The following is a 24,251-nucleotide window of genomic DNA, read 5'->3' on the forward strand; positions in this document are numbered from 1 at the left end:
GGAGGAGCTGGGCAGAGAAGGGTGAGAAGTCCAGAGCAGAGAAGGAGGGAGCTGGGAGGAGCAGGGTGAGAAGTCCAGAGCAGAGAAGGAGGGAGATGGGAGGAGCAGGGTGAGATGTCCGGGGCAGAGAAGGAGGGAGCTGGGAGGAGCAGGATGAGAAGTCCAGGGCAGAGAAGGAGGGAGCTGGGAGGAGCAGGGTGAGAAGTCCAGAGCAGAGGAGGAGGGAGCTGGAAGCCGCAGGGTGAGAAGTCCAGAACAGAGAAGGAGAGAGCTGGAAGGAGCAGGATGAGAAGTCCGGGGCAGAGAAGGAGGGAACTGGAAGTAGCAGGGTGAGAAGTCCAGAGCAGAGAAGGAGAGATCTGGGAGGAGCAGGGTGAGAAGTCCGGGGCAGAGAAGGAGGGAGCTGGGAGGAGCAGGGTGAGAAGTCTGGAGCAGAGAAGGAAGGAGCTGGGCAGAGAAGGATGAGAAGTCTGCAACAGAGAAGGAAGGAGCTGGGAGGAGCAAGGTGAGAAGTCTGCAGCAGAGAAGGAAGGAGATGGGAGGAGCAGGGTGAGAAGTCTGGAGCAGAGGAGGAGGAGCTGGGAGGAGCAGAGAAGAAGGGAGCTGGGCAGAGAAGGGTGAGAAGTCTGGAGCAGAGAAGAAGGGAGCTGGGAGGAGCAGGGTGAGAAGTCTGGCACAGAGGAGGAGGAGCTGGGAGGAGCAGGGTGAGAAGTCTGGCACAGAGGAGGAGGAGCTGGGAGGAGCAGGGTGAGAAGTCTGGCACAGAGGAGGAGGAGCTGGGAGGAGCAGGGTGAGAAGTTCAGAGCAGAGAAGGAAGGAGCTGGCCAGAGAAGGGTGAGAAGTTTGAAGTAAAGGAGGGAGCTAGGAGGAGCAGGGTGAGAAGTCCAGAGCAGAGGAGAAGGGAGCAGGTAGGAGCAGGGTGAGAAGTCTGGAGAAGAGGAGGAAGCTGGGCAGAGAAGGGTGATACAAATTAAATAGATTGTTCATGTGTGTCCTCCTATTCCATAGTTCTGGTAAATCTAAAGGAAATTGAACAGAGATTGTACAATCAGATTGCATAGTGTATGCCCATCTTTATACAAGAACATAGAAGGGAGTGGACAGAGACACTCAGTTGTCTGGCCCCATTCACACATTTCCGCATGCGTTTGTTCTGGGTGTTTTGGAGCGGTTTCACTTGTCGCACATAGGGCAGCACATTCACTTGAAAGGGATGCCCTGCTTGTAACAATTTCCCCAGAAAAGCTCCAGAACTTATTCTGGACCAGAGCAGGGGTGGACTGACAACTCATAGGGCCCCCGGGCAATAGGGGATCATGGGGCCCCTGTGTCCTTGCCCAAACTCAAAAAAGCCTATGAAAAAGGTACCAGGAGCATCTTATGGGGCCCCCTACTGACCCTGGGCCCTCGGGCACTGCCCGAGTTTCCAAATGGTCAGTCCGCCCCTGGACCAGAGCATGGTGCATTACCGCAGTTTTTGGTGCGTTTGCCGCACTCGAGTTGCCTTTAACATGTAAAGAGCGCATTTTCTGTGCTGTTTGCCATGCATTTGGAAACACACATGTGAAAGGAGCCTCATTGTTCTTGTGTAAACAAACCAATTTCACTTTCTGGCCCCATTCAGTGGGAGCATTTGTTTTTGGCTCATTTTCCACATAGGGCAGCCCATTATTTAATGGGCTGCGCTACACGTAGCAAAGTAGTTCATGGGACATTTTGGCATGATGTGGGTTGCACGTTTTTTTACGGTGCATTTTGCTGCACTGGTCACCTGTTTTTTCACATGACAAAATGTGTGCCTGTTTCTATGTTTGTTTTAAGGTTAACAATGAATGGCACTGAAAGTGCAGCTAGTTCATTTTAGGTGTATAAATGTGGCCATACGCTATACAATCTGCTTGTACAACCTATATAATAGGTGGACACACCATCTATCCAAACACTCTGTATTCAATCAGGCAGGCCCTTGCACTACATAGCTGATCTAAAGGAGATTGTACAATCAGATTGTATAGTGTATGGTGAGCTTTACAGAGCCCAGGGCACACGTCTCCTGTTTTCAGTACTACAATTCTATCCACATAGGCTGTTATGTGATTGCTTAGCTCACTTTGCTAAATGAACGATCTATGCAAGATGAATGAATCACTTGCCCACCTGAGGATTTACCCCCCTTCCTGACCAGGCCATGTTTTTTACATTACGGCACTGCGTTATTTTAACTGACAATTGCGCGGTCATGCAATGCTGCACCCAAATGAAATTTCCATCCTTTTATCCCATGAATTGAGCTTTCTTTCGGTGGTATTTCATTGCCTATGCATTTTTTATTTTTTGCACTATAAAAAAAAAAAGAACTACAATTTTGAGAAAGAAAAACAATATTTTGGACTTTTTGCTATGAAACATGTCCAGTAAAGAAATTTAAAAAATCTAATTTCGTCATAAATTTACACCAAAATGTATTCTGTTACATGTCTTTGCTAAAAAAAAAAATCCCAACACGTGTAAATTAATTGGTTTACGTGAAAACTATAGCGTTTACAAATGGCGGTATATATACTGGAATTTTTTATTTTTACTAGTGATGACGGCAATCAACGACTTATAGCGGGACTGCGGCTGATATCAGTGCTAAATAAAGTACTGACACTGTACTAATGGCACTGGGCAGGAAGGAGTTAACATGAGGGACAATCAAAGGGTTAACTGTGTGCTGGGAGTATTTTACTAGGGGGAGGTTTCAGTGTGCTTCACTGTAATCACACTGCTTTGGATGGCTGTACTGTGCATTTCCTACCCGGAAATGGAAAATCACGTATATATATACATGATTTTGCTCACCCGTACCACACTGTAGCAGTATGTCTGTTATAGGACAGACGGGAAGCGGTTGAGATAGAAAAAAAATTGATGATTGTGTATTTAGTGAGAACAGTGATCATTGATTAATTGAATTGGAAAACCGTGCACCTGTGTGAGTGGGTGGTAGTGATCTGTCTAAAATCTACATACCAGCAAGTGATGAAGCTTTCTAAGAAATTCAGCAAAGGCTAAGGTAAGGCCTTGTTCTCAAAATCAAAGAAAGCTTTTATTTTTCTACGACTGAGGTACATTAAAGTGGAAGTAGAGTCCATTTTGAAGTTGCAGCTACATCTGTAGGTACAGTGAATATCTCCTAAAGGTGCACCTTTAAGGAAATATTCACAAAGCAGGCAGCCGGTAATTGGGTCTTAACCACTTCCAGACCGGACACTTTTACCCCCTTCCTGACCTGGGCAATTTTCAGCTTTCAGCGCTATCACACTTTGAATAACAATTGCGCGGTCATGCAACACTGTACCCAAATTAATTTTTTACCATTTTTTTGAGACAGATAAAGCTTTATTTTGGTGGTATTTATTCACCACTGGGATTTTTATTTTTTTTGCTATGTAAATGAAAAAGTCCAAAAATTTTCAAAAAAAAGTGTTTTTTTAAATAACATTTTGCAAATAAATAATATTTCATCATAAATCTTGGCCAAAATGTATTCCGTTATCTTTTTAGTAAAAAAAAAAATCCAAATTAGTTTATAACCAAACATTATAATTTTTAAACATTTTTTTTTACAGTTTTATTTTATTTTATTTTATTATATTATTTATTTAATTTTTTTTTACATACTGTCACCGTAGCAGTACAGTGTCACCATGGTGACACTATAGTACTTGTGGGGGGTGATGAAGATTTTTTTTTTTTTTACACTGATTGCTTTTACACCCATATAGGATGTAAAAGCAATCATTTCTCTTTCTCTCTGTCTGCATTCTTGCAGTCATTGGAGAAGTACTGAGTGAGCTGTGATTGGTCACAGCTTGTCACATGGTACAAGGCTGTTGTGAATAGCCTTGTACCATGTGACCTCTGTGATCATTCACAGATTTCCCACATAGTAAGCAATGATGTCACAAGTGACATCTTGCTTACCACTTTGCATGTGATCACTGATTGGCCAATCAGTGATCACATGATTGGGACCTCGTACAGAGGTCCCGTCCGACGATCGGTGTTTCACTGTGTCCGGAGGACACAGTGGGCACCGGATCGCGGTGCTGCACGCTCCCAGGGAGCGTGCACAAGCAGGGAGCGGGGAGGCCGTTTATAAACGACCACCCGACCCTGCACTGCCACCGTCCGGCCATTTATATAGAACGGCCGGTCGGGTAGTGGTTAAGGAACGGTATTTGCCATGCATACTAGTACATTATGACCTAAATCTGGGGGGGGGGTCATTGTTTTTTCTTTTGTCCGTGGGTTTATTATCGCTTTAATGGTATATTGGTAGGGGAGCTGTAATTTAGAAAAAATTATCCTTTAATGTTTTATGTGAACTTATCCTTTAATGTTTTATCTAATTTTTCTTTTTGTAAATATCTCATTATTTCAACAAATGTGCGGTATTTACCTCACATTCGATATTTTACTTTGATGAATTGACTCTTTTATTATCTCATGCGATATTTCCAAAAAATTAGCCATGTGACCTTCATATCTTTTCCCTCTCCTACAGTAAGTACAGCTCACCTGAGATAATACTGACCTTTCTCTCAAATTCATGGACCTTTCTTCTTACAGGGTCCCGATAACTCTTCTTCGTGCGCATGGTCACCACAATTTATTCTTATTTGGAAGCTATACTCCTGGCCAGGGGTGGACTGACAACTCATGGGGCCCCCGGGTAATAGGGGATCATGGGGCCCCTGTGTCCTTGCCCAAACTCAAAAAAGCCTATGAAAAAGGTACCAGGGGCATCTCTTGGGGCCCCCTACTGACCCCGGGCCCTCGGACAGTGCCGAGTTTCCAAATGGTCAGTCCGCCCCTGCTCCTGGCAACCCCCAGCAATATAGCTAGATTAGGGAGGAACTTGGTAATTTTCTAGGTGGACTACACTTAGAGGGGGTAGGAAGAGTTGTTAAAAGACAATACGATTGTTAAAAGTCACTAAGATTACCACCAGCCAAAATTTTTTATTAGTTTTGGAGAGAGTAGGGAAGAGGCAAAAATTTTTTTTACCCCATTGGGGCAGATTTTTCCTCGCTTGTCCCTGTGACGCCCATAAAAAAATAGTGAATGGGAGGTTACAGTTGTCATTCTCACAAGAGGGCACAGATAGCAATAGAAACATTGTCAAAAGCTCTAAGCCACGCTCATCGTGAAAAAAAACTCCCCAATAATGATACAAAAAGACAATAAAAGCCTAACAGAGGCTCTAACTCTTCTCTCAACATTGAATAAAATGTTTTTGGCTGGAGTTGGGCTTTATTATGTTGTTCTTTGACCAAGATCTTGCATGATCGTGCTTGCTAAGCATTGCAATATTTATTTGAAGATATAATGCTGCACAGGCACATGCAGCAATTGAAAAGAGATCTAATATTCCCTGCTCCAGTGTGGGGATTGAGGTTCAGCTACTAAATCTTTTTTTAAACATGAGCACAAGGAGACTACAGATCGATATCCAAGTGCTATCCAGTTCAGCAGCTTGATGTTTTATAGATGGTGAACTTTACCTGACACCCATGGCTTACTTACTCTGATCTTGGCAGTCAGTGTTATTTATTATGGGGATATCCTATAAAATGGTGCAGTTTATTTTAGTCATTGAGCCACAAAATAAAACAGAGCATTTGTCACTGGTGATATAAATGGTAAATTTTGTGCACTCATATAAACAAGTAACAGAGGTTTGTAATAATATAGCTAATTACATATACAACACTTCCTTATGTTCCAACCTAGGATGCCAAAGTAAAGATTGAGAAGATAGAGAAGGTCCTGCAAACTCCAGAGTCAGTCCATGATCTGAGAAGCAGCCGAGACCTTCTCAAAGAGCACCGTCAGCTGGAAAATGAGAGCAAGGAGTTGGCTGACAAAATGAACTCTATCGTTTCCCGAGCTCAGAAGATGGCTACCAACCATTTCAACTCAAAAGGGATCATGGATGAAACTATGAAGTATCTGCGAAGGTAACTGTTACCACAGGGAAGTGGCACAAAAATAAAAATTAAAGTAAAAAGTTAAGTTTACACAGTTCAAATGCAAATGTAAACAGTATTACCTGAAAAAAAGATTTGTAAATCTGTTTAGCTGGCCTAGTAATTTATACACGTCTACCACACTGCACAGTCAGGAATGGCAAAAACCCATATTTTTGATTGAAAGGGACCTCTTCAACGCAATTGTAGACCCCTCTTTAACTGAACAGGTGGAGATGATATCTGGAGCCTTTTGCTTCAGCTGTGATGACTTGTTGCAAGCATCTAAACTGCTGTCTCACATGGGTCTCTTATCAATACAAATGCAGATCAGTATGGTTATGCTGCTGTAGCATCAATTCCTCTTTTAAAGAGCATCTGAGTTGCCTAACTTTTGAGGGATGTTATCTGTTTGGATCTACCTTGGACACCACCTTTGGGGATCTCATGAGGCTGGAGTGAGCTTCTACCTGTTCTTTCAGCAGGTTGATACCTAGACCTATGGTTGTCCACCAGGGATAGGCAGAATTGCTCTTCAGCAGGGTGCCTCTGGGAGTCCTCCAGGGGTATATCTCACTTACCAGGGAGGATATTTTAAGCTATTCATTTTTGGTTGTTTGCAACTCACTGGTCTGGTATCAGAGTCCATAGTTCTTCACTTTCCTACTGTTCTCAGGGTGCTTCTTTACACCCTCCCCGTTCAGTTGTTTGGACAAAATGCTTGCACTAAATTTAGGAGACACTGCACTATCTTTGCAGGTTGTTGTGCTTAAGATAGTTCAGGGTTCTTCCTGATCAACTTTGCCTAGAGAGGTTAGTTGTCAGACCTGACAATATGGCAGACATGGAGCTCTCATCCCTTGAACTTAGGAGATCAGGGGTATTAAGATCTAGGCCCTTCCTTCTTAACAGATTGGTTCTTTTTTGTTAGAACATGTTTTTGTTTAGGTATCTTCTGGAGACCAATAGCTTCTGGAGGTTGTAAGTGCTTTTGTTTAGCACTTGTTTCACTTGGGGGTTAAATTACAGGTGTGGACATACTGTGTGTTCAGCCTGTGTTTCTGCTCGGGGCCAAAAAGGAGTCAGGAAGCTCTATCAGGGGTTAACCAGGGAGCCACATACTGACTGATTGGCCATGCTAGATTGACTCATCTTTTCTGTATATATAGATCTACTGGTTGTTTTGTCATGTGGTTTTCATTACATTTTGCATTGAATGTGCAGTCCTAATTGCCCAGCTGACTATTACAGTCTTGCTTTAATGGCTAGCTCCACTTTTGTGGAAAAGTATAGCAAATAAAAAAATATATATAGTGTATACAATTGCTACACAAGTCATATTGTAATTGAATGTTATTAAGAATTACCTTTCCTTTTCAATCTGCAGTGTTATAATTTTCTGTAAAATGTAGTTCAATTTGGCTACCGGGAGGCGTTCTGTATTATTATTATACAGGATTTATATAGTGCCAGCAGTTTGCACAGAACTTTACAATATAAGGGAGACAGTACAGTTACAATACAATTTGGTACAAGAGGAAACAGAGGGCCCTGCTCGTTAGAGCTTACAATCTAGGAGGAAGGGTTGCGTGACACAAAAGGTAATAGCTGTGGGCAGGCCCGGACTGGGACAAAAATAGGCCTGGGCATTGTAGACTGAGCAGTCCATTTTATTTTCTACCCATTTCATGATGTCTTTTAGTTAAATTCAGCCTCCTTCAGTCACTGTAATTTATTAATCATAATGGGGGGGCTGTCACTGTATGCACAGCACACATGGGATACACAGCAACAACTGTACCACACGGTGTTATATCAGATTCTTCTTTTCTCTTAGCAAAAGTGTATGGGATCTGAGAGTACTTCACACTCTGCCAGTGGATCGCAAAATCCTAATAGCATGTTTACGTAATGTTTCCTCACCAGTAAACTCATCTCATACCGTTTAGGGGTCAATAACCACAATCCTCCCAGGGCAGTCATCAGAAATTTTGCAGCCTCTTACACAGTTTTAGGCCTGGGCCTCCCCACCAACATATCCCAGGGCCCACCAAATCCGCCCAGTGGCCATCCTACGAGTCCTTCAGTGCACCCACTTACAACCTAATAAATGAAAACGAAAGTTATATTGCACATCATCAGTGCTTTCAAAATTTAACAGTAAGGAATTATATTTTGGCCAAAGAGCAGCAAAGGGACAGCCTCTTTTATTCAGCAAAGAGTTGGTCCAATCCAGCAAAGAGGCATCCCCATATATTCAGCAAAGAGACATCCCCTATATATTTAGCAAAGAGATGGTCCAATCCAGCAAAGAGATGGCCCCATATATTCATCCCTTATATATTCAACAAAGAGACATCCTCACATATTCAGCAAAGAGATGGCCCAATCCAGCAAAGAGATGACCCTATATATTCAGCAAAGAAACAGTCCCATATATTCAGCAAAGAGACAGCCCAATCCAGCAAAGAGACAGCCCCACGTAGCATTCATCAGTGTGTCCCTCATTAGAGGTCCCTTCATCGGTGTCCCCTTCATTAGAGGTCCCCCATCAGTGCCCCCACCCATTGAATTCCACTAGTGTGCCCTTGATGGGCTTGGTAACAGTGTTTTTTTTTATTTTGTATATGCTGTGCAGTTAGTACAGCCCTGTCTTAGCCCTCAGGTACACCTAAAGCAAGGAGAGAGGCAGGACACAGGCAGCAGTCTGATCTAGAGGAGGAAGTTCTGTTCTCCTCGACTGAATGTTGGGGGTGGAACAACCCCCTTGGTTGGTTGCTAGACACCAGGCAGCCCTAGCAACTATCCACTAATGCTGGCAGTGGCGGGCAGAAGCCAGAAGGTGGGAATGCATCAGTGGAGCTGCAGGTAGAGCAACAGAAGAATAATTGAAGATTGAATCACATCCCCCCCAATTACCCCTACTAGACCAAACTGTACCCTTCACCCCCCAAATTCTCCCTCTCAGCAAAATATCGTGTGTTACACGAAACGCATTAGGGAGGTGCCCCCAACCTGTACCATTACACCACACGGCCTCCCATATGGCTGGCAACATTTTTATTGATTGATGTAAGTGTTTGGAATTTCTTGTTTTCTGATGTCATTTTTATCTCAAGCATTAAAACTACTACACTATTGGAGCTTTTTTCTCTCGGGCTTGTTATTTCCACTGGCGAGCTCCCCCCCCCTTCTCCTAAGGTGTTTCTTCATATCTGATCTATGCATATTTGCATGATCCCCTCCGATGGTTGAGACCGGTATTGCTGGAAACTGCTAACCTGTCCTGATGGCTGTGATTCACACTGCTGGAGACTGGTAACCTGCCCTGGTGGCTGATCCTGCCTTGATGACTTCATCTGTGTTAAAGGTTCCATTCCCTGAGTACCAAGGAGTAGGTCTTATATACTCCAATGCACAATCATTTGTGCTATCTGGTTAGTGCATTGTACACCTATTTTCACAGCCACAGGAATCACGGTTATTTGCTTTATCTACTATATGGACTAGAGTACTATTGTCAACATTTGCACCTAAGAGATGATATCCTAGACTGGTCTTTTTCACCTCGTAGCGTTGCGAAACGCCATTTCTCTGATTATTACTGCATTTGTGTCTCCTCTCATATATGTGCATATATAAGGACTAAAGTATGATTATCATTATCTGCTCCTGTGAAATTATACCTCAAACTGGTCTTCTTATCTGTTAACAGTGTTATATGCCAGTTTTGAGCATCTTTTTTGCCTACTTTTATACACGTACATTTATTTACTCATCAATGCTATTCTAGCGCTGCATATTTGTACTTGTTTACATATTTTCTTTGGAGGACTTTGAGGTTTCCCTCTTTATGCTGGCAGCTCTCCACTCTTACCTTAACCCAGCGCTCATATATTTTGGTTTTTATATAAGGTTATGTGGGTCGGTTGACGGGCAGAGTAGCTGGGCCAGCATAGACTGTAATTAGACTCCCCCAGAAGAAGAGAGGGCTATGAAGGGCAAGGAGGGAGAGATTTGTGTCAAGGAGTCTTCTGAAAAATTCAAATTAGCTAGTGAGTTCAGAGGCACATTGCACATTAATAAAATTGTTTATGGAAAGGAAATTGCTGAAAGCATTTAACACTCTTGATTTTTCTGTATTTTGTACCTGCATTTCTAAATTTGGATTGAAAAGAGAGTTATGACCTCTGTCTTTTTTTTACCATGTTGTTCATTGGAGAGATTTCCCTTCACTTCCTGTCTCATAGCCAAAACAGGAATTGGGAGGAAATCCCTCCAAAGTTTGTAATCCCTGGTTGTCACCGGAATTACTAGAACTAGTGTTCCCACTGGAAGATTCCCCATTTATTCCTGCTCTGGTGACAGCCTAAAATGTGGGATTTTATTTCACTTTCATTCTTAGGGCTCGTTCACACTTGACTGTTTTTCCAACTCTTGCCAAACGCCCCTATAGGGTTTGACAAGCGTTGGTCCGGTGCTGGCGGAGCGTTTTTAACGCTCCGCAAATGCCGCATGCGCGATTTAGCGGCAGTTGCTAGGCGTTTGCCAAGCGTTAAAAACGCCCCACAAACTCCATGTTCTGTGTATTCTGGGAGACTAAATATAGTGAATGCAGGGTCCTGGGTTTAGTAACACTTTAAGTTAAGGAAAATTGGTATTTGGATAGGTTTTTTTTTTCATACCAGTGGGATTGGAGGGGGGGCGGTTGTTAATACCGTGGAGCAGGGCTTTAAGTTTGATATCCTTGGCATACTGAAGATTCTGATAAATGAGTTTGCATGTACCTTCTACAAAATGCATGTTGATTTACATTTTCAGGTTTGAATCTCTCCAGGAGCCACTGGCCAAAAGAAGGGAATTCCTGCAAGCTAAAGTAAATCAATATGAGTTTTATCATTACTTTGATCTTGAAATGACCTGGATTGCTGAAAAGATGCCTGCAGCCAGTTCTACTCATGTTGGCAAGTCCTTGGATGCAGCTCAAAGCTTGCTTCAGAAACATAAGGTATAAATACATGTATATTCCTTTCAGACTAGACCCCCCAGGAATTATTTCTGTGTCCGCTTTGTATTTTCTTTCTATGTCTCGACCAATGTCTACTTGATTTATTTGAAAATGTATTTGTTGTTGATTAAAACCTTTACAATGTCATAGTTACCAACATTTCAAAAAAGTTTTTAGGGACACCTTTTTGTGTGTGTCCAGAAAGCCCCTGTAGGCAGAGCATGGACTTGGGGGCAGGCATTTATGTAAAATGGGTGTGGTTTTACTAGAAGCATATCATTAACATATTTATTTGTTGCAGGTATAGGGCCTACAATTTATGCAGTGCTTTACATATGGATTGATTAAACCTTCTGAATATTGATATTAACCCAGAAGATTATTTAAACATACACTTATATTGCAAAAATTGCAGGAATATACAATCATTTGTTTTGTAATGCTGGATTCACCCACCCACTCAAACTGCAGGACAAAGTCTCAGGGGCAGGCTTCACCTCGGGAATGTTCAGTCCAGAGGGAGCCCCCAATGAGAGTGCCTGAACAGCTGCTTGGGGGGGGGACGACAGAAGTGGGCAGAAGGAAATGTTCCTGCATTATTCTCTGTGTCTTCATGTGAAAACCCTGGCTGGCTGGCAAACAGCACAGCTCACTGTCAAATGTGCACCCCAATGTGACACATCATTATTCAGTTCCAGTTGTGGCGCCGGCCTTGGTCAATGTGAATGAGAGAAACCCATCAGCTTTGATTTCTGATATGCAGCCCGGGATGAGCTCTTGTCGGAACATCTGTTCAAAAACTGTAACTATCCCGACCAATTCGGGACAGTTGGCAACTATGCACTGTGCTGGAAGATGTCTGAAACTCACAATGCAAGTTTTTAATACCTAAATTGAAACTTTTGTGGATGCTCTAGCTTTTTAGGTAACCCTAGTTCCATAGAGCAGGTGCCTGCGTGCATGCTTTCTTTATCTACAAAGTGCCTGGGTATCCAAAAATCCTGAGTGATCCGATATGCAAATAGTGACTACAACAATGGCCTAATTTTTCCTGTCTCCTGTACCTTCCTACTGGCTATTGAGGCTGTTGCATTCAACTGGGCCAAGTACTGGATCAACTACAGGAGTTGCAGATGATCGTCCATGCAAGCATGAAGCTGAAGGATTTGCATCCACCTGAGTTAGCCATCATGCACATTGAACGTTTTGTTAACGCTGGTAACGTTAGCTGTGTAAAGTCACATTAAAATTGTGAGTTTTTCAGCTTTTTTTAGCGTGCTTGCATTAGCATTTAGTGGCGTTTTGCCGTGATTAGCGGCATTTTTCACGTTTGCGTTTTTTACCAATGTTTTGGGGTCAAAAAAAGTCCAAAAACACAGGTTTGCTGTGTTTTACAGCATTTTGCCGCAATTTCTAGTGTTAGAGCATTTTTACAGCTAACAAAATCCTCTAGAAATCCACTAGTCCTGGGTTTTTTTTTCAGCCAAAAAATGTCCCTGCCAAAAACAGTTGATTACAGTCTATGTGCATGGACACATAGGAGAACATGCTGGGGGGTTTACTTGCTGTAGAAAAAAACGTCAAAAACCAAAAATAGGAGCTGTAAAAACATCCAGTGCGCATGAGGACTTAATGTGTTTACTTTTACAGTACTAATTGTCAGTCTTTCATCACCCATACACAATCATGTCAAAGTTTATGTTTGAGCAAAATAAGATTTAAAAAATGCAATATATGTTTCCAATACTTGCACATTGCCCCTTATCCCCTTAAAAATGCTGCAAGTACAGCAAAACACCTAGTGATCCCTCCAGAGATCCAGTGAGCTTCTAATCCTGTTGTTGGTTTATAGTGTAAAGGCATGTAAAGAGGGAAATGTTTTGTAGTCCAATTTTGGAGAACTCAAGTCTGACAACACTGCTTGAGATTTCAGTGCAGTAGATATAGCGTTGTCAACTCTCTACGGGAAGTTAGGTGCTCACTGGCTTTCTGTGAGGATCGCCAAGTATTTATTTTTATTTGCAGTGTTTGTAAAGATACAAAACATAGAAACATATGCATGGTTTCTAGAAATGTACTAGATATGTTTTCTTTTTATATTTTGCCCAGATTGTATGTATGGTCTGCAGTATGTCATGTGAAAATACTTTTACCAGACTATCTTGTAGCAAAAACAGCTTTTTATTAGGAACATGTTACTAATAAATACTCTCAGATAGCTATATTACATAACATGGTTACAATTAAGTTGTCTTGCCAAAGAAACAAGAGTGAAACATTCCTAGAAATTGTCTGCAGCCAATATGCTTTCTCAGGAGGCTCCAGGAGCATAAAACTCAAGGCTGAGGAAGAAGACTCTTTCCTTTAGTGGTTACCGCTCTAAAACACAGAATGTTTGTTACTGTCCCATTTACCTTGGCAGATCACAGGAATGCATTCCGCTATTTCCCCTTTTTTTCCATAAACAGTGCAATAAAAGTCAAATGACTGGCCATAAAAGTCAATGTCATGCAGTGACCTAAAATATGATGTATTTCCTGTTTAATACAGGTCTCTTAAATGTAGCATCACTCTTTTAATTCAGAGATTTATGTTGCCCAGTACCTGCATTGCAAGTACAATGTTAGAAAAATCATATTATAAACTTTTAGGGGGTGGCTATGATTACCTAAAGCCCAAAAGAACGTTAATTTTTATTCAGTTAAATACAGTCAAGGTACAACAAAACAAAGGCTATGGAAAGTTGTACAGTTGATTTTGTTTAGAAAACAGCCACATTCTGAATAGAAAAGTCTGTCTCCCGCTAGCATGTTTTAAACAAAAATCCCTTGCCCCTTGTGAGGAAGCAGTTGTCTCTCTGCAGAGGTCCCGCACGCTCCCAGAGAATCATAGCTAGAGCTCTTGAGTTGACATGGAGCAAGAGTTTTGTGGAATGCAGAGCTATAGGTCTGCCCTAGCAGGGGACCGCTGGAGATCCGCAGAGAGACCACAACTTCAATAAAGCGAGCGGGAAAGTAAAAGAAAAACTACAATGGGATCAAAGAGAGCAATACAATGCTGGCATGGGTTCTAGCTTCCTGCCTCGTAGTCACTGTGATAGTAAGTGAGGGGAAACCTCTCTTACAGAGCCCAAGATAGCAGTGACAAGCCAACAGACCATGAAACGACTATGGGACCCGAAAGCACAGGGGGGGGTGGGAGGGTTGGGGGGGCAACACTGTGTAGCAAATGAAATGGTGCTTGAACTGACCACACACTTTACATTCTCTGTACAGTTTCCTCTTGATATATTAAAATGGTGTAAGATGAGGTCAGTGTAAACAATCCATTTCACTTGTATCTAATCAGGCAGTCCCAAGTTGTTGCTAGAACTAATGGAGATTGTATAAAGGAATTGTGATGTGTACAGTCAGTAAAGATAGGTGAAAATTTTTACTTCCCCCAAATTTTTGTGAAAATCAGGATGTTTCACTTACATTTTGCCATTTCTGTGCATTCATTGTGTGACACCAGTAAGTTTCACAGAAATGGCAGAATGGCAATGTAATATCCCAATTTCACAGAAATTTCAGAAAAGTAACGCGCTCCAGTTTCACCCATCTTTACTGACTGTACACATTACAATGTGATCATATAATCTCCTTTAGCTTTATCAGAAACTATGTAGTGCTTATGCCTGCCCGATTTCTGTGAAATGTACTGGAGTCAGTGAGGTTCAGTGAGCTTTAAAGCAGTTGTAACCCTCAGGCATGAAATATGAACAAAGCATATCCCTCTATAGTGTGTATTTGTCTCAATACAGAGCAATAAGTGCAGTTTATGTCTGTTACCTCTTTCCTTGTAGCTCGTTTGCTATCAGTATGAATTGCCTCTGACATATTTTCTTGACACCAAGAGGTAAAAAGGTGACAGGGGAGCAGGCCCAGACTGAGACAATAAATAGGCCCAGGCATTTGAGACTGAGCAGTTCCGAGCCCAGGGGCCCTTCAAGTGATGGAACTTTAGTGCAACCAGACTGCCCATAGACGGATTGAAATATTGAAATGTTGTGCTGAACCAGCCAAATTTCGATCCATCTGTGGCCAGCCTTATAAATAAATGTAGGAAGGAAGGAACTGAGAGGCAGGAAGAAAGGAAGGAACTCACTGGGAAGCAGGAAGGAAGGGAGGGAGGGGGAGACTTCACTCACAGTGGATGGATGGACTGCCAGGCTGCATCTTTCCTCTGCTGGCTGCTGAGCTTCAAACTTCCTGCCCACACATCTCCTTCTCTGAGGCACAACCCAAGGGGTGTTTGTTGGGCAGACACAGGAGGAGAGGGCTGGAGGAGAAGGAGCAGAACCTGCTCTCTCTCCTCACCTGTCCATGTGGGGGGGGAGGGGGAAACTGTCAGTGCTGGCTCTGGGCTGTGGAAGAGAGACTCTCAGAGCTCTGCAGCTGCTGGGGAGCCACAGTTTGGCCTCCTGGGGCCCCCCACAGATGGATTGAAATATTAAAATTTTGTGCTGAAACAGCCAAATTTCGATTCATCTGAGGTCAGCCTTATAAATAAATGTAGGAAGGAAGCAACTGGAAGGTAGGAAGAAACTCACTGGGAGGCAGGAAGGAAGGAACTCACTGGGAGGTTGGAAAGAAGGAAGGAAGAAAGGAAGAAAAGCGTTTGACACAGTTCCCCACACACGGCTAATGTGTAAGGTAAAATCTATGGGCTTGGTAAAATCGGTATGTAAAAGGATAGAAAACTAGCTAAAAGATCGTAATCAAAGAGTAGTGGTTAATGATTCATACTCTGAATGGTCTGGGGTCATCAGTGGTGTACCCCAAGGTTCAGTGTTGAGACCCTTACTTTTTAAAATATTAATAAAAGATATACAGTCAGGTCCATAAATATTGGGACACCAACACAATTCTAAAATTTTTGGCTCTATACACCACCACAATGGATTTGAAATGAAACTAATAAGATGTGCTTTAACTGCAGACTGTCAGCTTTAATTTGAGGGTATTTACATCCAAATCAGGTGAACGGTGTAGGAATTACAACAGTTTGCATATGTGCCTCCTACTTGTTAAGGGACCCAAAGTAATGGGACAATTGGCTTCTCAGCTGTTCCATGGCTAGGTGTGTGTTATTCCCTCATTATCCCAATTACAATGAGCAGATAAAAGGTCCAGAGTTCATTTCAAGTGTGCTATTTGTGTCAGGGCCTGGACTTGAACCTGGGACTTCTACTGTGTCAGTCAGTAACTCTTCTCACTGAGCTACCTGGGATGCTGGACAACACTCTGCCTCTTCTATTGGATAATCCTGCCTTGTGCCTTATTTGCTCTTGAACCTTGAACTCCTTGCTCCTCCCATGAACTTCCTATATAAGCCATGTCCTTGGACTTCCTCCTTGCCAGATTATTGTGCCTTTCCAGCCAATATCCTGCTACTGTTCCTGCTGCTGTCTACTCCTCCGCTACTGATCTTTGGCTTGTTCCTGACCACGATTTCGTCTCATCCTAACGTACTACGATTGATCTGCTACCATTTGTGACCGACCCTTGGCTTGTGACCGACTCTGCTTTCGTCTGATCCCTAACCTGTTGATCCGCTATTGGTTCCCAGTCTGCTCATTCCCTGGTGGGGTGATCCTGAGATCTGCGACCTGGTATTAACACGCAGCCCAATCCATCTCCACCATTAGGAGCTCTGGTGAATACCGGTTAATACTTAGACCCAGCACCTCCGGTGAGCCTGCGTCATTCCCAGGGGGATCCGCTGGTGTACCTATCCTGCTGGTTCCAGGTAAGCCTTTTACTGCTATAGCAACTGGTCTCTGAACCTGACCTTACACCGTGACAGAATAATCTGGCGCACACATGGAGGCCGCTATAGCAAATGCCATGGCTCCTGTCAGGCAGCAAATTTCAGAGCTACAAGAGTTTGGTGTTACCTACCAAAAGAAATTTGCTGAACTGCAAAGTGTAGTAGAGGGGCAACAGGAAGAGATCCATGCTCTGCAGACACGATTGCTGGACATGTGCTCCCGCGATGTTGCTAATACACGCATGCCTCTGCCACTCAAATTCAATGGAGACCGCCGCCACTACAGGGGTTTCCTTAACCAATGCCGCATTTATTTCCAGATGCAACCTGCTGCATTTAATACTGAGAGGCAGAAGGTATTGTTTGTTATAAACCTCCTGACTGAGGAAGCCCTAGCTTGGGCCTCTCCCTATATAGAGCAAAACAATGCAATGTTAAACAGTTTTGCGACTTTTGTGACTGCAATGAACCAGGTCTTTGATGATCCCAACCGCTGCGCTACCGCTGAAGCAAAGCTGCATAGTTTGAGGCAGGGTAGACGCCCTGTTGCGGAGTATACAACTGAATTCCGACGCTGGATCTCAGATACCACCTGGAACCCAGCAGCGCAAAAGAGTCAGTTCCGGCAGGGGCTCTCTGAACAGGTGAAGGATGAGCTCGCCAGAGTAGAGACTCCTAACGATCTTGAGGAGTTCATCCAATTATGCATTCGGATTGACCAGAGACTGACAGAAAGAAGAAAGGAGAGATTAGGAAGTAATGGTGGCATGCGTTTTTCTGCTAATCAGTTCAGTCAGAAGGATTTAAACATTTATTCAGATTCTAACACACCTGAACCTATGCATGTAGATACTATTAAAAGATCCATTTCTACTCAAGAGAAGGAGAGAAGACGTTTGGAGAATTTATGTTTATATTGTGGGGACTCTGGGCATTACGCAGTCAATTGTCCTAATAAAGTCAAAAGAACAATTGCTGCGACTGATGTTATCCTGCCTGAACACATAAATTCAATTACCCAGTCTATCTCCCCATTGATCGATGAAGAAAATAAAGTTGGTCCTAAACAGTCTCATTTTGTTGTCCCTATCAAACTTTTCACTGAGGGCCATGAAATTCCTTGTTCTGCTATGCTGGACTCTGGGGCTGGGGGAAACTTTATGGACATAGAGTTTGCCCACAATAATAATATTCTCAGGAGAAACAAATCTGCCCCTATTGATATGGAGACAGTTGATGGTTCACCTTTATCATCAGGACCAGTTACTCATGAAACAGTTCCTCTAGTACTCCAATTTCAGGCTGACCATTTTGAGACCATCAGCTTTCAGCTGATTACATCACCTGAATTTCCTGTCATCCTGGGCATCCCTTGGTTTTCTACCCATAATCCCTTCATCAACTGGGGAGCACGGTCCATAAATTTTACATCTCCCCATTGTGAGTAACATTGTAGGAAACCATGTGCTACAAGTTGTCTACCAATCAGGAAATCACAGGCTGATATGGTAACTACACAGTCATATGACAATCTGCCTTCACAATACCATGAGTTTCGAGATGTCTGTGATAAGAAAAATGCGGATCAACTACCTCCTCATCGTCCATACGATTGTCCCATTGAACTGCTTCCAACCTGAGTTAAAGGTGCTGAGGGAGTGGCTTGATGAGAATTTGGAGAAGGGCTTTATCAGACCCTCAACATCTCCTGCAGGAGCAGCCCTGTTCTTTGTTGAGAAAAAGGACTCCACCTTGCGTCCATGCATTGATTTTAGGGGCTTGAATAAAATCACTGTTAAAAACCGTTGCCCACTCCCTTTAATCGCAGAGATGTTGGAAAGACTCCGCTCTGCCAAAGTCTCCACAAAACTTGACTTACGGGGGGCATATAACCTGGTACGCATGCGTCAAGGCGACGAATGGAAGACTGCCTTTAGAACCAGATATGGACACTTTGAGTCCCTAGTTATGCCTTTTGGCCTATGTAATGCTCCCGCGACTTTTCAGCACTTCATAAATGATGTGTTTCGAGATTTGTTGGACCAGTTTGTTATTGCTTATCTGGACGATATCGTCATCTTTTCGGACAACCTAGTGGAGCATCGCAAGCATGTCTGCACTGCATTCAAAAGGTTAAGGATGAACCGACTTTACATCAAACTGGAGAAGTGTGAGTTTGAACGAGCCCAGATCCAGTTCTTGGGATATATCGTTTCTTCAGAAGGAGTGAGCATGGATCCCGAAAAGATCAAGGCAGTGGTGGATTGGACTGCCCCTGGAAACGTTAAGGAAATACAACGATTTATTGGATTTGCCAATTTTTATAGGAAATTCATAAGACACTTCTCTAAAGTAATAGCACCAATTACACAGCTGACAAAGAAAGGACTGCCCTCTGCATGGTCATCTGAGGCACAAACTGCTTTTAGTAAGCTAAAGACTCTCTTCACATCTGCACCAATATTGGTACATCCTGATCCTGAGCTACCTTTTATTGTGGAAGTGGATGCCTCAGACTCCGCCGTGGGAGCTATCATTTCTCAGCGACGAGGGGAAAAAATGCAGCTTCATCCCTGTGCTTATTTTTCTCGTTTGATGTCATCTGCTGAAAGGAATTATGACATTGGGAATAAGGAGTTGCTGGCAATTAAGGAAGCCTTTTCCGAATGGAGGCATCTGTTGGAAGGGGCTAAGCATCCTGTGACTGTCTTCACGGATCATAAAAATCTTGAATTCATCCGTTCTGCCAAGAGATTGTCTTCTAGACAAGCACGTTGGTCACTGTTCTTTTCTAGGTTCAATTTTATTATCTCATATCGACCTGGGTCAAGAAATGGCAAGGCTGATGCCTTATCACGAATGTCGTCTGGGCCTCTCCAGGAGAACACTTCTGAATGCACAATCCTGCCTCAAAAGAACTTTCTAGGGGCCACAAGTCCTAAGGCATTCTTGAATCTTCTTAAAGAGGGGTATGAGAATGACCCACTTCTCAATCATCCACCTACGGACATTAACCTGACTTATAAGAATGGCTTTTGGATTCAAGGACATTATCTTTATGTACCTGAATCTGTTCGGGTGGAAGCTCTCAAGTTGGTTCATGATTCCAAACTTGCTAGGCATTTTGGAGTCGCTAAGACTGAAGAACTATTATCACGTTCCTTTTGGTGGCCGGGGTACAAGAAAGATGTCAAACGCTATGTGACCTCATGCTTGACCTGTGCACGCAATAAGATTCCCAGAGCCTCCCCTTTGGGGTTGCTTCAGCCACTCCCTGTTCCATCAAGACCATGGGGGTCTATTTCTATGGATTTTGTGGTGGATTTACCTCCCTCAAAAGGAATGACCACCATTTTGGTAGTGGTTGACCGTCTCACTAAAATGGCCCATTTTGTTCCAGTTAAGGGGGTGCCCACTGCTGAACAGACTGCAGAACTAATGGTTCGAGAAGTCTTTAAACTGCATGGAATCCCTGATGATGTAGTGTCTGACAGAGGTGTGCAGTTTACTTCAAATTTCTGGAGAAGTTTTTGCTCAGCCTTAGGTGTTACAATTAATCTGTCCTCTGCTTTTCATCCCCAGTCTAATGGTCAGACTGAGAGAACAAATCAAACAATGGAATAGTATCTTCGATGCTTTGTCACTTATCTTCAGGATGACTGGGTGGACTGTCTTCCCACTGCAGAGTTTGCATACAACAATTCTAAACATAGTTCCACCTCTCAAAGTCCTTTTTACTTAAACACCGGTTACCATCCAGTTTTTATTCCTGATCTCCCTATCACAACTCCAATCCCTGCTGTTACCAATAGACTAACTACATTGCAGGAGATTCAAGAGAAATTGATTGAGACTTTGAGGGAGGCTCAGGAATATTACAAAAAGGCTGCAGACAGACACCGGAGAACACTTCCTACGTTTCATGTGGGTGACAAAGTTTGGTTATCAACAAAGAATTTGAAGGTCCATGTGCCATCTGCTAAGTTGGGTCAAAAGTTTCTGGGTCCTTTTCAGATTTCTGCCCAAATCAACCCAGGCACCTTTCGCTTAAAGCTTCCGGATAGTATGAGGATTCACCCTGTTTTTCATATATCACTACTCAAACCGTTTCAGGAAAATCCTTTCCCTGGAAGAATTTTTCCACCTCCTCCACCTGTTGAGGTACAGGGTGAAGAAGAATTTGTGGTGGAGAAAATCCTTGATTCCAGGATCTTTAGGAATAAGTTACAGTATCTGGTTCAATGGGAAGGATATGGGCCAGAAGAAAATTCTTGGGAGCCTGAGGAGAATGTTCATGCTCCTAGACTAACAAGAGAATTCCACCAGAGGTTTCCACACAAGCCCAGTCCTAAGACGTCCAGAGGACGTCCTGGGAGGAGGGGAGTACTGTCAGGGCCTGGACTTGAACCTGGGACTTCTACTGTGTCAGGCAGTAACTCTTCTCACTGAGCTACCTGGGATGCTGGACAACACTCTGCCTCTTCTATTGGATAATCCTGCCTTGTGCCTTATTTGCTCTTGAACCTTGAACTCCTTGCTCCTCCCATGAACTTCCTATATAAGCCATGTCCTTGGACTTCCTCCTTGCCAGATTATTGTGCCTTTCCAGCCAATATCCTGCTACTGTTCCTGCTGCTGTCTAATCCTCCGCTACTGATCTTTGGCTTGTTCCTGACCACGATTTCGTCTCATCCTAACGTACTACGATTGATCTGCTACCATTTGTGACCGACCCTTGGCTTGTGACCGACTCTGCTTTCGTCTGATCCCTAACCTGTTGATCCGCTATTGGTTCCCAGTCTGCTCATTCCCTGGTGGGGTGATCCTGAGATCTGCGACCTGGTATTAACACGCAGCCCAATCCATCTCCACCATTAGGAGCTCTGGTGAATACCGGTTAATACTTAGACCCCGCACCTCAGGTGAGCCTGCGTCATTCCCAGGGGGATCCGCTGGTGTACCTATCCTGCTGGTTCCAGGTAAGCCTTTTACTGCTATAGCAACTGGTCTCTGAACCTGACCTTACACCGTGACAATTTGCATTTGGAATCTGTTGCTGTCAACTCTCAAGATGAGATCCAAAGAGCTGTCACTATCAGTGAAGCAAGCCATCATTAGGCTGAAAAAACAAAACAAACCCATCAGAGAGATAGCAAAAACATTAGGCATGGCCAAAACAACTGTTTGGAACATTCTTAAAAAGGAAGGAACGCACCGGTGAGCTCAGCAACACCAAAAGACCCGGAAGACCACGGAAAACAACTGTGGTGGATGACCGATGAATTCTTTCCCTGGTGAAGAAAACACCCTTCACAACAGTTGGTCACATCTAGAACACTCTCCAGGAGGTAGGTGTATGTGTGTCAAAGTCAACAAGCAAGAGAAGACTTCACCAGAGTGAATACAGAGGGTTCACCACAAGATGTAAACCATTGGTGAGCCTCAAAAACAGGGAGGCCAGATTAGAGTTTGCCAAACGACATCTAAAAAAGCCTTCACAGTTCTGGAACAACATCCTATGGACAGATGAGACCAAGATCAACTTGTACCAGAGTGATGGGAAGAGAAGAGTATGGAGAAGGAAAGGAACTGCTCATGATCCTAAGCATACCACCTCATCAGTGAAGCATGGTGGTGGTAGTGTCATGGCGTGGGCATGTATGGCTGCCAATGGAACTGGTTCTTTTGTATTTATTGATGATGTGACTGCTGACAAAAGCAGCAGGATGAATTCTGAAGTGTTTCGGGCAATATTATCTGCTCATATTCAGCCAAATGCTTCACAACTCATTGGACGCCGCTTCACAGTGCAGATGGACAATGACCCAAAGCATACTGCAAAAGCAACCAAAGAGTTTTTTAAGGGAAAGAAGTGGAATGTTATGCAATGGCCAAGTCAATCACCTGACCTTAATCCGATTGAGCATGCATTTCACTTGCTGAAGACAAAACTGAAGGGAAAATGCCCCAAGAACAAGCAGGAACTGAAGACAGTTGCAGTAGAGGCCTGGCAGAGCATCACCAGGGACGAAACCCAGCGTCTGGTGATGTCTATGCGTTCCAGACTTCAGGCTGTAATTGACGGCAAAAGATTTGCAACCAAGTATTAAAAAGTGAAAGTTTGATTTATGATTATTATTCTGTCCCATTACTTTTGGTCCCTTAAAAAGTGGGAGGCACATATGCAAACTGTTGTAATTCCTACACCGTTCACCTGATTTGGATGTAAATACCCTCAAATTAAAGCTGACAGTCTGCAGTTAAAGCACATCTTGATCGTTTCATATCAAATCCATTGTGGTGGTGTATAGAGCCAAAAATGTTAGAATTGTGTTGATGTCCCAATATTTATGGACCTGACTGTAGGGTCTGGGATTAAAAATCTCATTTCAGTCTTTGCAGATGACACCAAGCTGTGCAGTGGAATAATGTCCTTACAGGATTTCTCCAACTTACAAGCCGACCTCAATGCACTGTTTAATTGAGCAACAATGTGGCAAATGAGGTTTAATGTTGATAAATGTAAGGTTATGCACTTGGGGACTAAGAATATGCATCATACATACTAGGGGGGAGTACAACTGGGGGAATCAATGGTGGAGAAGGATCTGGGAGTTCTGGTAGATCACAAGGTCAATAATGGCATGGAATGCCAAGCTGCAGTTTCTAAAGCGAGCAAAATCCTCTCTTGTATTAAAAGAGGTATAGACTCTAGAGAGAGAGATATAATTTCCGCCGGTACAAATCATTAGTAAGACCTCATCTGGAATATGCAGTTCAGTTTTGGCCACCAATTCACAAAAAGAACATTGGGGAACTGGAGAAAGTACAGAGAAGGGCAACCAGACTGATAAGAGGCATGGAGGAGCTCAGCTATGAGGAAAGATTAGAGGAACTGAATTTATTCTCTCTTGAGAAGAGGAGATTAAGGGGGGATATGATCAACATGTATAAATACATCAGTGGTTCATATAGTGAACTCGGTGTAGAGTTATTCAGCCTGAGGTCATCACAGAGGACAAGGGGGCACTCTTTATGTCTGGAGGAAAATAAATTTACTCTCCAAACACAGAAAGGTTTCTTCACAGAGTTGGTTCTGGTCAGCTCAGTGGATTGCTTTAAAAAAGGCCTGGATTCTTTCTTAGGTACACAGAGTATAACTGGATACTAACATTTATAGGTAAAGTTGATCCAGGGAATATCCGATTGCCTCTCGGGGGATCAGGAAGGCAATTTTTTCCCAGGAGCAAATTGGATCGTGCTTTGCTGGGTTTTTTTTTGCCTTCATCTGGATCTACTGTGGGTATAGGAGTATAACTTTTTTTTTTTTCTATGGTTAAACTGGATGGCCTTTTGTCTTTTTTCAGCCAGACTAACTATGTAAGGAACTGGCAGAAAGGAGCTCACTGGGAGCA

At 43.2% G+C, this 24,251-nt stretch overlaps 1 protein-coding gene across 1 annotated transcript in view; it reads left to right on the plus strand.

Annotated features, from left to right (window-relative positions):
- The window catches only part of SPTBN5 (spectrin beta, non-erythrocytic 5), a 435,120-nt gene that overhangs the window by 114,427 nt on the left and 296,442 nt on the right, over positions 1 to 24,251 (plus strand). Inside the window, exons 22-23 of the mRNA XM_089686901.1 lie at positions 5,782 to 6,008; positions 10,839 to 11,025. Of these exons, the coding sequence (XP_089543027.1) occupies positions 5,782 to 6,008; positions 10,839 to 11,025 (414 nt within the window). The remainder of the gene's footprint in view (positions 1 to 5,781; positions 6,009 to 10,838; positions 11,026 to 24,251) is intronic.

Source organism: Staurois parvus, unplaced genomic scaffold (genome assembly GCF_062004578.1).
Source record: "Staurois parvus isolate SC_StPar_1 unplaced genomic scaffold, SC_StPar_1.0 ptg000414l, whole genome shotgun sequence".
NCBI lineage: Eukaryota > Metazoa > Chordata > Amphibia > Anura > Ranidae > Staurois > Staurois parvus.